The sequence below is a fragment of the Notolabrus celidotus genome, chromosome 21 (assembly GCF_009762535.1).
Source record: "Notolabrus celidotus isolate fNotCel1 chromosome 21, fNotCel1.pri, whole genome shotgun sequence".
In the NCBI taxonomy this organism is placed as follows: Eukaryota; Metazoa; Chordata; class Actinopteri; order Labriformes; family Labridae; genus Notolabrus; species Notolabrus celidotus.
Window position 1 is genome coordinate 24,192,489 of NC_048292.1, and position 15,153 is coordinate 24,207,641.

Consider the following 15,153-nt stretch of genomic DNA (forward strand, 5'->3'; position numbering starts at 1 on the left):
CTGCTAGCCAGAGGAAGTTCCATGCTCCGGTTAAACTTTAATGCGGACTCTAACACACAGACACACAGACACACAAGCATACACACACACACAAACGCACACACACACACACACACACACACACACACATACACACACACAATTTATGTTAAGAAAAGGAACTGCCAATTTGTGAGTCATGTCCAAAGAGGCTGCAGGTACAGCAGTCAGCCACCAGGGGGCAGCAGTTTGTAGCAGGAAAGTGCTGACAGAGAATGATGCAGCAGTGACTGCACACCAAGGAAATACGCACTCACAAACACATACACACACTCTCTCTGTACATAGATTCAGAAATAAACATATTTGTCAATTCAGTTATTTATTGACTGTTTGCTTTTTTACAAACATGTTCAGGCATCATCGTATTTCAGTAGATGCCTGCACGCTCACACATTCTCCCTCGAAAACCTCTAACCAACACACATAAGAACACACACACAAACACACACACACACACACACACACACACACACACACACACACACACACACACACACACACACACACACTGACACCCCTCAGCAGACACTGCCGTTTTTTCTGTCTGGGGGAATGTGAGAGAGGATCCCCCTCTCTCTCTCTCGCTCTCTTTCTCTCTCTCTGCAGTGGAAGTTTACAGCTTCACAGTGGACAGTGGAAAAACCCTCACCCTGACTGCCAGCTTCAGGGAGATAAAGGGGCGGAGTCAGTAAGACAAAGGGGGTGGGCTTGTAGAGAGGACAGACGGATAGACATTGTATGCACATTGTATTGTTCTGAGTTAATGATAGGAAATGGTTTTAAACCTGCATCATCAAACAGTGGGAAACAGTCAATGACTGTCTTGTACTGGCCACTGAAAAATGTGTCATATTGAGTCATATATCTGTATATCTTATTAGAATAGATAACATTTGATTCATCAATATGAGCATTAAGATGAATCAGTGCCTGGTTCAGTCATGCAGGCTATTCTTAATCTGGAGCACAATGATCGCAAATAACAAGAAAGCTAATAAGATCATAGACTTTACAAAACATGGATATGGTCTAAATGACATCACCCGCTGGCTTGTGAAGAGCTATTGTCAATCAATCAATCCGTATCAGTCTTTATTTCTGTAGGCTCAATTCACAACACATGGTATCTACAAAATGGGGCAAAAAGGCATTTTGACATGGGATCTAAGGGGGGTTTCTTAGCTTAGTTTGTGTCCTTTGCTAACATCAGAGGTTGCCACTGGGATAAGACCAGAATTTTTTTAACTTGTAAAAATAAAACGTTTGTTCATGCATTTCCCATTCTGTAAATATATAAGGAATACTACATTTTTTATGTTTAACAACACTGATGATTTAAACAAAGGTAAACAGAGGCATAAGATGCTGTGTGCATTATTTCTGTAGTTCCTGCTGTCTACCTCTGTGGGGCAGAGGACTAACAGCTGAGTCATATTAGTCCTCTGCCCCACAGGGTAAGCTACTGTATGTAGATTTTCATACCCCAAAAAAATAAATCTGCTAATCTGATCTGGCAAACTACAAACATGCATTTCTATTCATGCAAATGATCTACCACTTTTTGTTCTCACCAAAATAATTTACGGCCGTCATGTTTCAACCGTGTTTATCAGTTATGACAAACACAACTGTTGCATTGGATGTAATTGGCATGCGGAAAAAAGGGCTGTTTGAATAATAAATGCTGATAAAGAGTGAGAGTGAAGGGGAGACTAAGATTACAAAGGAAAAACACAAGACTGAAACGGGATGCCAATAAGCAGCTGTGGAGACTTGTAGCTCAGTGAAAGGCAGTAACACAGTCGGGGTAAGGGGTTCGGATTCCACTGCAGGCACGTGCTACAAAAACATAACCACAGTCATCATACAGCGTGCACATATAGTCTTTGAATGAGCCACAAAGGTTTTATAGATGTTCGGTAAATTCATTGTGTGAGGTTATGTGAAAGACTGGGTTTGGCCTGCATGTACCTGCATGGTTACCTATGAAAAGTGTGAGTCATAACCTGCTCTCATGAGTCAGTTATGCTGATTTCACCAGTTCCTGAGAGACAGAACTGGGGCGCCATGGCTCGGTTGATTTACTTGGTATGTAGGGAATGTTTTAATTAGCTAAATTTGCTGTAATTAAAGCAGGGACGCTGTGAAATGGTTGAAAGATTGACGAACTTGGATGCATGTAAGACATCAGATTAAAAGAAGTGCTTCTTCACTCAGCCAAGTTTCCAGTTGACATTTGAGAATCTTGCCTTGAATCCTCCTGACCTTCATTTTGTGACACGCCGCAGACCTTCAGCCAGAGATTACCATTAGCTTTGTCTGCCACTGTCCTTGGCTCCACTGGGGAAATGCTAGTGTATGAGAGAACAGAGAATGTATGTGTGGGAGTGTGCGCCGGCAGACATGTGTTTAGACGTGAAAACGCGTGTGTAGTGTGTGTGTGTGGGTGTGCAGTCACGTGAAGGATAGATGCGAACAGAGGCCAGATCACACAGGGCTTTGCCAGGATCCAGTACATAATGAAAAGGCTTTATGGGGAGTCAAACATGCCCCAGTTCTCAGGCTCCAGCGGCAGATTGAAAGCATGGGAGCAGGACGCCACCGAGCTGATGTACAGCACTAATATCACTTTAATGTCTCACTATCCAGTAGTAAAATCTCTCTCTTCATCAAGACCTTTATTTCTATCGCACAAGCTGGAGCACCTACCTCCAAAGTCTTGTATATTTCAAGTTCAGGCTTACTTAAAGTAGGTCAGTTGTTTTAGTCCAACTGTATCAAAGGCAAAATCAGCTGCTTTTGCTTTGCTGAAATAAAAGTGACTAAGCGACTGTTCTCGAGACATGAGTATTTGGCGTTAGCTTATCCTGCTAAATAAAAAGTGGACTTTTTGTAGGTTTCAACACAAATGTATTCACAGCAGTTGTAATTGTAAGTTGAGCTAGAAGTTATTTACGTTTTACAAGTTTGTTAGCTTGAAATGCAAATTTTCTGAGATGTTATTTCACCCTTTGTATGATGTGTTTGTTATCTCTCTTATTATCTTTAACTTCTGAAGCATTTTTAAATTTGTGACAGATGTAGGTCAAATTAAAAATATCTTAATAGCATTTTGCCTGAAGGGATGTCCCTAATGCTACAACTACATTTAGGAGTGGTTTCAGAAGAGATGAACATTAGTTTCAACTTTAACTGACAACTCATAAATCACTTCTATCCATTAGCCTCTGCAATGTTACAAGTAGACCAGATTTGTTGCAGGTTTATGCTAAAGACACGCTGAGAGTTGCAACTCGCACTGTCAGCCCTTTGTTACATATCATTCCCCACTCTCTCTTCCTTTTCCTCCTCTATCCTCTGTCCTAACCATAGACTGTATAAAATATGGACGTAGTATCCGTGACGTTACCCATCTGTTTCTGAAGTGCTGTTTTGAGGCCAATCGGCGGGAGCAGCCATATAGCTGCTGTCGAGCAATTGTGACGTAAAGAGGCGGGCTTTGAGCCTCCTAGCCAACAGCTACAGTATTCCGCCTGTCAGTCAAGTCAGCTGTGACTCTCATTAGAAGACTCGTAATCTCAATATCTTCAAAATTGCTAAGTCAGAAAAAAATTCACCCCCCTACAGTGTGTGCCGATCAAGAAATGAGCTATCCAGACTACACTTGTTTTTTGAACCAGGCTGTAAACATGTTTATTTCTGCTTTAAAGAATGGATTTCTTGAATTGGTGTGTATGTGGTTTCCGTTACTTCCGGAGCCAGCCTCAAGTGGACACTCAATGAACTGCAGTTTTTAACACTTCCGCATTGGACTCATATTTTTAGACCGGAGGTTGCCGCTTGGTCCTATCCACTTAATAAAAAGAAAATTTTTAAAAGAAACGCTGAGAGCTTTGGTTTGCCGGGTCGTGCAGAATGATTTTTTTTACCCTATTACTCCTCCTTATAAAGAATAGGAACGTTTTTCAAAGCAGCTATTCTGAAATGACAATTACTATCTAAAAGACTGATGTGGTTTAAGACTTTCCAACAAGATTGCAATATAACAACTTGCTCAATATTTTCTTTTTTGCAATCAATCGAAGCAGCATTGCCTGTGTTCATAAATTGCTTGTCATTTCTCTGGGCCATAAAGCACTTCATTTTTTGAGACCTCAAAAGAGTTGCATCAAAGTGCCAAAAAGACAGATAAGGTGTCATATTGGAGGAGTCACACTTTTATTTTTCAGAAACTGGCAACCCACTGGCTCTGTTTTTGAGTACAGAGGGGACTAGAAATGCTGCAGATCATCTCTGTCACAGCGAGAGTTCTTGTGGATACGATCTTGTTGAGTTTTGGTTTCGTTGAAGGGTTTGTGAAACTTATTTCTCTTTCCCCTCAAATGGCTGTAGGTTCAAGTCATCCTTCAACACCTACAGTCAAAATATGATTGTGGCTTTGTTGTTGATGTTTTTACCCTCTATGGGGACTTCACCCTGCTTCATGTAGTTTCAGTTCACCATCAGAAGGCAGCTGTTGAAATTTAAATGTGTTTTCATGTCAAAATGTGAATGTTAAAAAGAAAAACACATTGACAGTTAAAGACAGTGTCATTTACTTTGTCTCTAGCTTATGGATATGCTTGTACTTTTGCATGGGCATTAATTTTCACTTTAACCCTTTATACACATTGTCTCTTTATATATACATATATTTCGGTCCAGTTTTTAAGAGCTACATAATTTTAGTTAAGATCTTGCTTCTTTGTTTGTTGCCACCTGGCTGAACCCAGATATAGCTGGTTTAATCCGGCTGCCTCAAACTACACCACCCAAATACTTTGTGTGTGTGTGTTTGTGTGTATGACAGGTAGGAGGAGGAGTGTGCAAATATCACACAGTGAACTCCAAAGGCTTCACGCCAGGTAACAGCCGGGCGCTGAATAGTTTTGAGCCTTGGAGAGAAATGCGGCGTCTAGGCTCGAGTTTTCCAACTTGGCCTAATTATGCAACAGCTGGTGGGAGGGGGAGGTGGGGGGCAAGCTAGTACACTTTAGGATGGATTCTTAAAAGTTACTGTCATTATCTCCCAGTGGAAGAGAGTCCTGGCTTTAAGGGAGACACTTTCTTGGCAGTGGGCAGTGAAGCGCAGAACTCATCCCTTTGCCTCCTGACAGGCATGATGGAGGTCACTTGGTTCAGTTTGACAGTGCAGAAAATCCAGTTAATATGACTTTGTTTTCCACTGAGCCATGCTTACTGGACACAAATCTTGTGCCAATTTGAAGTCCAACTTGAAAGGATGCAAAGAAGGCCCAACGGTGACTCTGAAAGAGAGTACAGGTTTGCACAGTCTTCATCTGTTTTTAGGCTAAAGCGAACAAAGAACTTTCTTTCTCTGATTCTAATTTTGGATTTTTCTTTCATTCACCAAGAAGGCTGTCGATAAAACAAGTAGTGTTGAAATGTGCCAATGGCGCCTGGTGGCCATGACAGGTCTTACTGAGGCGCTTGCTACTAAAAGAGGAAGGAAGACAGGCAGGAAAAAAGTGACAATAGAAGCTACACGTTAAGACACATCCATCCCCTGCAGGCGAGCCCGCCCTCTTCTCACTACCGGCTGATGCAATCCCATGGTTGCATTGCTCTGCAGGAGATAATCCAAAGCCGTTTTGAATGGACACCATGAGCTCCGCCTCCTTGTAACCTTTTCCCTATGTGGCCCTGAGAGCTATCGGTGCCTCAGGTTTCACCTGACAGCCACGACCTTTCACCCACTGGAGGCTTGAACGGACTGCCTGTGGCTCAGGAGCTCGGGGCGTCTTAGCTGGGATCTCCTGCCTCTCTCTCTCTCTTCCACACACACACACACACACACACACAGTCTCTCAAATACACACACAGTGGCCTCATAGTACTTGACACACTTCAGTCGGCAGCCAAGTGTGGGAATCACTCTCAGAAAGAAGCCGGCAGACGTACAGCCTGCTGATGTTCATAATGAGTTTCTTTAACATTTTCTCTAAATTATTATCTGGTATCACTTCATATTAAAGTTCATAGATTCAACATTTATTGGTTTCCTATAAGCGTGCATTTAAGTAGCATATCTGCTCTTCATCAGTCATCACGTATATCTTTCTCTGCTTGACTATTAGAGCGGCACGATAAACCTCATTTTCATCAGAATCACAACATGAACACGCAGGCACTCTAAACACATTGCAAACAGTCTTTTATGCTCATCATCTTCGGATATGTCTTGGCCTCTCCAAAGTATTGTGACCGACTGATGTCTCTGCAGCAGCGATAACCATTATATTAAAGTTATCATCATACCTCTGCCTCAGATTATGAAAAACTGGCCTACTTTTAAATCACTTAATTCTTGATGATCTCTGTGTCGCTCCATCTTTCATTCCACTGGTTGTGTAGTTGTGAATAACGGCTGGCTTCAGTCATTGGGGGTGTATCACTTTAAGGACAGAATGACAGAATATTGGCATTTGATTACTATACCCAAAATATGAGACAATTTGAGACAAATGACACACTTTGTTCAGATGTATTTCAAGGGGAAATTGCCTGTCAATGCACAGATCCAATAGCATGATTTATCAGACAAAATATCAAAAGATTATCTGTTATCAGATAAATGATAATTTCTTAATGAAACAAAATATTATATAAGATTTTTATTATATTATAATATTTTATCATATGCATTAAATTGAGTTTAATGTTAATCAGAGCTGACAAGATCTCATTAATCAGTATCTATCCATCAATAGTCATAGTTTCTCCGATAGTTGGGATATTGCGTGTTGGCCAATACTCAAGTCGTTAAGTAACAGGTGAATTGTGACAGGAAGAAAAAACTGTTTGGGAGCGTCTGTACTTGAGTTACTTGTTCAGTGTTACAGTACTACCTCTTTATAATGCGCATATTAAACAAGCCAACCCAGAGGTTTTATAACATATGTCATCTATAATTCTTTAATGACTAATACATTATAATTTTGCTATTAACATGCATGCTCATAAGAAGTGAGTAAAGGATTACTGTCTGGGTGTGACCTTAGGGTGTTTTTCATTTGTAAAACCTTAGAATATCTTTGTAGTCACAAGTTACACAACATACAGTGACTGTCACATATTCCTCCCTTTCTCACTCACTGAATATTGAACTTTATACTATACAAGTTTTCTTTAGAATATTAATGAGCTTAATTTTCTAAATCCAGATCAATCCAAAAGATTTATTTTTCACTGCTTTGTGTTTTTTTTCCAGATCCGTTCCTCGATCAACACTCTGCTGTTCAGCAGGCGAGAGTTCAGCTGGACTCGCCACATGCTTATCGCCGCCACCATCCTGGCCTTCAACAACATGCTGGTCATCTTTGTGCCCACCATCAGAGATATCTTTGGCTTCATTGGTGAGTCCTGTCTCTGTATGCTTAAAGGAAATAACTCATGTAAGACTGAGCCTTTGTTTTTTTAATTTAAGCCAGTTTTGTAAAAAACATGGACAGACCTACAACACGGTCAGATACGAGTTAATAAACCAGGGAGAGCTGCAGTCTCAGGCTGATTAACACCTCTGGTTCAGAGGTCATTTTATTAAGTAAAGACGTGCGTAGCACAGAAGCTTATGCTGTTGAGGTGAGTCAGCTGTGCAGTCGCGTGAACTCTCTTTGACCACTGGACCTCAACACTCATGTTCCTGCTGCAAGCACAACCAAAGCACATGCATACAAGCATGTTCCTGACATTTCACTGCTGTTGATTGTTTTTCACACACAAGATCTCAAAGCACAAAGTATTCAAATTTCTTACGTAACACAAAATGTAAAATGAGTGATGACTTTTTCATTGACCCTAAAAACCACTGAACCCACAGAAGTGAAAACAAGGCCCAGTTAACAAGTTAATGCTCATATATGCTCCTACTGTGTATGAAAGTAGACACGTCGGTTTAAACATTACTGTCACTCCCATGTGTCCTTCACATTGAGACGTACATTAAATACTGCATCCACTTGAGGGCACTCGAACAAACCAGCCTTTATCAAACAGAGCTCCGTTTCTCCTTCGCTGCCTTCCACCTGGCATTTAGTTCCTGTTCGATCTCCGCCCGGCTGTACTGATGTAGTTGTCTGTCCTTGTGCTCAGGCGAAGTACATCATATGTCATGAATATGTTTATTGTTGCAAACCAACTGGCACAATCTTTCAGGACACAATGTATAGTCAGGCAGAATCTGTATCCGTATGCTTATCAGGCATAGAGCATAAATGAGCCTCAATGCTAAAAGTGTTTAATGAACTTTCTAATCTTTAGAAACAACTCCTTCTCTTTGAGGGTTAGCAGAAACTGTGGCAATGATGGGGTTTGATTTTCATTCAATAATGAGGTTGCATGAATGTAACGTGTCATGTGTAGAAAGGATATTATGGTCTGCTCTGCACAGAATAGAAGAGGAAGTAAAGGATATAGTGGGAGACAAAATCAGATACTTTACAAGATTGTTTTGCATGAGGCCTTGTTTACAGGTTTACAGCCTGCCAGTATATTTGTCTTCATTTAAAATGCAGCAGCAACAAAAACTAAGTGCAAGGATTGAGTCCAGTCATATTTTGATAATTTATGCAAATATTTAAAGTCCTAAATATCTAAAAACTACAACCATTTGTTTCTATTGCAGGTTCTTCTGCAGCCACCATGCTCATCTTCATCCTCCCTGCTGCCTTTTACCTCCGGCTGGTCAAATCTGTGCCGCTCCGCTCCCCTCAGAAGATCGGGGTAAGTGTGCAGAGACTCACTCACTTACACATTCACTATCAACATCGTTCCCACTGTATCATTTTTCTCTGTCTTCATACGGGGGGGCATAACTTTCAAAACGTGACACATTACAAATTTCAACAGACCCCCACCGTGCACCATCACACCTCCAACTACATTTAATCCCTTCACTGTCTCTTGGTTTGTGTCTCTCTCTACAGGCATTCATTTTTCTGGTCGTGGGAGTCGTCTTTATGATTGGCAGCTTGTCACTCATCGTCCTGGACTGGATCCACAACCCTCCAGGCTCCGGCGGGGAACACTAAGTCCCCTCTGCCCCCCTCAGATTCAAGGGTGCAGCTAACCCTCTTCAGCCTCCACCCTGCAATGTCTCTTCTGTTATTACTCAGCTGGTCAGACATCTGGGAACACTATCCATCAGCGATTCCCTTCTTCATCAAACCACAACATTGATCGTAAAATATCATCACATGGACATAATGGTCTGCACAGGGTTGAGATATCTTCAGTTTTTCCTCAAAATGGAAGGCTTTTTGCCGGTTTTAAAGTTTTTGCTCTAAAGTTTTGGATGTGACACAACAGAAACAAGAGATTCAAAACCCTGAGATGAGGGGAAACAGACTCCGGCTCAAGGTGCAGCCAAGACGACCTGAAATCACCATCATTATCATTATTTTTCCCAGCCATGAAGAGACAGAACAAACACAAACTATGCAGCTTGAGGCATATCTATGAGCTGCTGTGAGCAGGGCTGGAAAGACAATGTAAGTCCCCCAGTCCTCTGTGCACTTGAAGGAGACATTTGGGGGTGTATAAACCTCCATGAGACAAGGAGCACTTCTAGCATTATGTTTCATTTTGTGTGTAGAACTAACACACACACAAACCACAAAGACACAAACACACTTACACCAGCATTTTCAAGCTGTTAGCCATAACTAATTCCTAAAAATAATCTTGCTTCGGCTCAAAACAATGGTTAATCAGCAAAACAATTCAGTCATGTGGGATTTGAAGGCAGGAAAGTTTGGTTTATTTTGCCTCTCTGCTTCACTTTAACAATCAGGAGCTTTGCCAAAGTTTGCATGCGCATACAAGTTAAGGGGATTTGGTTAATAGAGAGGTAGAGCTTCCTTCCTGGCTGTTTGTTCATTCTGACCGTGTGCACAAAGCATGGGGACGCTTCAGTATTTCTGTTACAGAGGGATTGAAACATACAAGGTATAAATGTATATAGAGCAGTGTGTGTACTAAAAAGAAGTTGTTGTACATAATATCCTTCTAGGCCTTGAACCAACCTTCAGGTTGAATGAAGTTGAATTCCCCACACATCTTCACCTTGAATAATTTATTAGCTACCTGATAAAGGGTCACACAGCTGTCACAGGTTATTTCTCTTAATAGTTGTTAAAAATATGCATGAAATATGTAAGTGCAGTTTAGAAACAATTAACAATTTAGAAAAAGAGTTTCAGTCAATCGTTGGAGCCAAAGGTGAGACGCGCCTTTGAATGATGCTTTATGTGCCACATGAGTCCCATCACCACTGAAACAAAGACCTCTCCCTCTCAATGGTATTAAAAAAAGAATGTAATCATAAGCCGTCAGTAAAAGACATATTTTGATGCTTTAGTAAGCACAAGAAGATTCATACCTTTCCAAATCTTAACGTCAAAAACAAGGCGTGTTAGCAGTTAGCTTGGCATAAAAACTAGCATAAGGAAATAGCTAAATCCTGGACAAACATACTGAACATCACACATTTCAGCTGTAATGGAATTTAAACTATGAAGATTTTATGTTTTAACCTCTGTGCTGTTTGGTTGATTTAACTTTGGAGCCAACCAGGACTTCTCTTTTTTTCACTCTCAGTTCATATGCCAAGCTAGCTAACGGTTTTGGGGCGTTACTTAATCCTCAGTCCTCAGACTTGACAGTGGTATCAATCTTTCTCTGTAATCTAAGCAACACAAGAGAGCTCTATTCAACATTAAAATATCAAAGTATTGCTTAAAATTGTTGAATAATCTTTATAGAGGTGATCAAACGAATTATGACATTTGTCCAAGAATAGGACCTAGCTTTGATAACCATGTCTATATTAAGACGCAGATGATTGGAGCTGATTTAAAGTGCTAGTTGTAAACTGAACTCAGAAACTGAGTTAATGAACTAAATGATTTGGTTTTTATCTTTAAACATCTTGACATGATTTTTAGACAATTAGTTTTATCAGTCTTTAATTGACTTGACCAATACTCATCAGGTAGTCACATAACCTCAGTGTTTACCCTGTTTTTCACTCAATTAATCATCAAATGGACCTTAAACAAGATTATCCTTATGAATTGTGCCTTTTGGATTTAATAACATCATAACTGGCTTGTTGTACCGGTGCCTTTGGTAAAATCGACAACATCAAAACCTCATGTCACCTCTCCTCTGATGCCGTTACGTGTCGCGGACACATCCAGCCAAAGTGGACAACATTAATAGATCCTTTGCGGATCTCAGTACATGAAACAAATAGATATTTCAAATGAAATAGTGTATTATGTGCATGTTTTTGGATTACAAACATGGTCTTTTTGGACATTTGTATATGCTATGTAAATAATCTTTATGTTATGGTACACTGACACTCATCGTCTGTGAGTGGGTTGTTTGGGGGATTCTGCTTTACAAATCTTCATCAATCCAGCGTTTGTTATAGTATATATAAATATATTAGGTGTATTAGTTTTTTCTCTTGCTGTATGACAGTTGTGTCGTTACTTGATGCTTGTACATTTGTAGAAATTTTTATCTCTATATCTCAACTTGTTCCTGCGTTTTAGTGTTATCTTGTCACATTAGGTTGAATTCGTCAGCGGCATACTTCCTTATAAGGTGTTCTTAAAAGTCTCAGCAACAAGGCAAAAGTTTCATTAGCTTACTTTCGTTCATGGTGGTAAAAACTGGGCTGAATCAAAACCACAAGTTAGCTGTATTGGTTTGAATGTATTTTCCAAAAAAAGTTAACGAATAAAGTAAGGACAAGGTCATACGAAATATGTCATAACCACACTACAGGAAGGTTTCCGGACAGACCTCCATGAGAATCTGTTCTCAGAGCTTGGTTCTTCTGCTGTATATTGCATGGAAAATCACTAGCATGTAGTAGTACACCTGTGCTAACGTATAGCTGTATACCTCTACAACCGGATAACGACATGATCGAGAACCTTCCGAGTTTACCGGGTCTGAAGCTGTACAAGGACAATCGTATACCGTTGTAGTTCATACCTTACTGTGGCTCATAATGTATATCACTGCTGTCATAGAGAAACCTTTTAAACACGGTTTTGTTGAGGTTTTACTTACATGACGTTACTTGAACTGAAGTTTTCCACGGCATGACAGAGCTTCTTAAGAAGGGTCTCTGAAATACTTACTATGAATGTTGAAAAAGTTATTGTTTTCAGTCTGGCTTACTCTACTAAAGTTTCTTCACAAATGTTTTGTCTATCACTTACGCAGCCTCCTGATGCTCCCGAAACCACACTTTCTCTACCTTTAGTTTCTCAGGTATTCAGTGTGGATGGATTTCTCTTCTCACTGTTGGTTCACACATCTTCACATTTTGCATGATTGAGCCTAAACATACAATGCTGTTGTGTATTGTGCTGGCCAACATTAGAAGTCATCTTGTGGATTTGTCACCAGCAAATTTTTTAACAGTATTTTTTTAAAGGAATTGTGCAGAATCACCTGCCTTATTTTTCTATGGAGCCTCAGCCGTGGAATAACACTTGCTCAATGTTACTGCTGTTCAGTGTCTCTGCTTCCTGTGGATCGGGCTGAACATTCAGATTTGAAATTGTACCCAAACAAAGGGGATTTTTGTATGTATCAGTGATGCTGTTTCATTATGATGAACAATAAATGTGAAATAAAAAGACTTGCAATTTTGCATTTTTTTGCAACTGCATTTATTTTAAAAGCATGGCACTTTACTAAAAGCTCTGAGCCTGATTAATAATAGGGATTACATTTTCAAGTCCAAGAAAAGTAAAAGTACCCTGTAGGAATTGGAGGGCTTTTATAAAAAATCCCATAATGAGTGTGTGTGTGTGTGTGTGTGTGTGTGTGTGTGTGTGTGTGTGTGTGTGTAGGTGTAGGTGTGTGTGTGTGTGTGTGTGTGTGTGTAGGTGTGTGTGTGTGTGTGTGTGTGTGTGTGTGTGTGTGTGTGTGTGTGTGTATCTGCAAACACTGCAAAATTCCCTCTTCAGTCAAACCGAGGCTTACATAACCCGTCTCTGTCCCAGCTGGCATCACAGGATGTAACAACTAAAGCCATATTTTTGGCATAATGATCAGATGATATTAGGCCTCTGGTAATAAAACAGGTCCTCTGTTCCTGTCCAGCTAGCAGCTACCACTGACATGTAACACCAGCTTGTAATGTTAACAGACAATCAAAGACGGGCAGGGGAACCGAGTTAGGTAACCTTTCTGTTTCTCTCCAGAAGGTAACCTTGACACCAATATAACTCAGCAAAACATACGGAAGACAAAAAAAAAAAACAACAGTGAAGTTGAATCAGCGGCAAGAAATAACTCAAAATTGTTTTTCTGTTGTTCATCAATTCATCAGTGGGAAAAAAAAGTGATTCACATCCTCCAGATCTATTGTAAAATGAGTAGTATAAAGTTTGATGGGTTCAATCAAGCTGCTCCCCGAGGTTGAAGACAAATGCACAAAACCAGAGCAAGAATGAGCTCTTCTAATTTACCATCACAGTGGTCAATGTTTGGCTTTTGGTGATTTGCACTGAACATTTTTGGACAAGGGTAGAGAAAATCATAATCATTGTGGGGTTTTAAGTTATTGTTTTATTTCTAGGTTACGTCTTGGGCAAAACAAATATTTTTGGGGCACATTTGTAAAGAAAAACTGGAGAAAGAGAGAGGAAATGTGAGGGGTAAAAATCAGGGAAGACATGCAGCAAAGGGTCGAGGCCAGTGACAGATTCTAGGCTCAAGTACGTGGGGCATGTTTTTTAATTTGCTAGGCAAACTAGCGCCCCATCATTATCATTATAAAAGAAACAGACCGTGAGTGATGGAAGAGTCAAGACATAAATAGGTGTGTACACGTCAACTTAGATCAGGGGCACCATATAGGGGAGAAAAACTAGGACACTCCAAGGGCCCATGACTTGCAGGGGCCCTAATAACGACTAAAGCATTTGCTGAAGTGGTGGGATTCATGTGATATCTTGTCATGGGATCTAAACGCTCTCTCTCCCCTGGCAGAGATTTATATGTCTCAGATTTTTACTGGGCTGCAAACCAAAATATACAAAGAACAAATCAAGAACTTCTTTACCATTTACTTACTAAATGTAGTACAGGATCTGTGTATTATTTCCTAAGTTAATTTGTCTTTCCTTTTGGGATTATGTTTGTTTCAAGAAGAGGTCTGAGGTGATCTTTTGCTCTAGTAAGTAAAGGTTTAAGTACTCTATTCAAGTGCATCTTTTGGCAGACTTTTGGCAGACATAATGAGTAAAAAACAGGACAGAGGAGAAATTTAAAACTTAAACCAGGTGACTATCCAAGGTTTTTAAAAGTACAGACATGATACCCACTGTTGTATAATATCTGAAACTAGGTCATATGTGTTTTGGATGCTTGAGTAAAATTTGCATCCAAATAAAACATTGATACAGGACTCAGAGAGCAAGATCTGTTCAGGAACATTCAGTGTTCCATAATAATACTGATGATCCCTATCGTGTTACTTTCAGCTTGTAGGATGGTTTTTGAGTGACTTCTAATTTTAAATAAAGACAGATACAAATAAACCCGCCACCATAGATTGTATAAAGCATGGAGTTAATCTGTGAGAGTTCTCTGAGAGATGGATTTGGAGCAATGTTGGGCGTCGTGATGGAAATGTTCGACCAACTAAACAGTTAAAATATTAGGACTGAGATGGGCTTTACCCCCCTGTAAAAAAAGCCCTACATCACCAGGGAGATTAAAGACTGCATATACAGAAAAAAAATAGCTTTTAGGAACCATGTGTTTATTTTTCAGCTGTCTGTGGATACACACACTGTACCTGACCTCTGGAAAAAAATCCACAATCATACCTGTGCCTAAAAAACTGTCCCTCTGAGAATAATGATTACACACCGGTGGCTTTGACTTCAATTATATGTTTTGAGAAGTATATTGTGTCGATACTGAAATCTGAGGTTAATTGTCTACTTGATCCATTTCAGTTTGCTTACCGACAAGGATGAGGCACTGATGATGCAATCAGTAGCATCACTTGTT

General features: G+C 40.1%; 1 protein-coding gene across 1 annotated transcript in view; it reads left to right on the forward strand.

Moving 5' to 3' along the window:
* slc38a4 (solute carrier family 38 member 4) overlaps positions 1 to 12,778 on the forward strand; it is a 46,222-nt gene extending 33,444 nt beyond the window's left edge. The window contains exons 14-16 of the mRNA XM_034674079.1: positions 7,313 to 7,457; positions 8,726 to 8,823; positions 9,027 to 12,778. Coding sequence (XP_034529970.1) covers positions 7,313 to 7,457; positions 8,726 to 8,823; positions 9,027 to 9,131 — 348 coding nt within the window. The 3' untranslated portion in view covers positions 9,132 to 12,778. The remainder of the gene's footprint in view (positions 1 to 7,312; positions 7,458 to 8,725; positions 8,824 to 9,026) is intronic.
* The last annotated feature ends 2,375 nt before the right edge of the window (positions 12,779 to 15,153 follow it).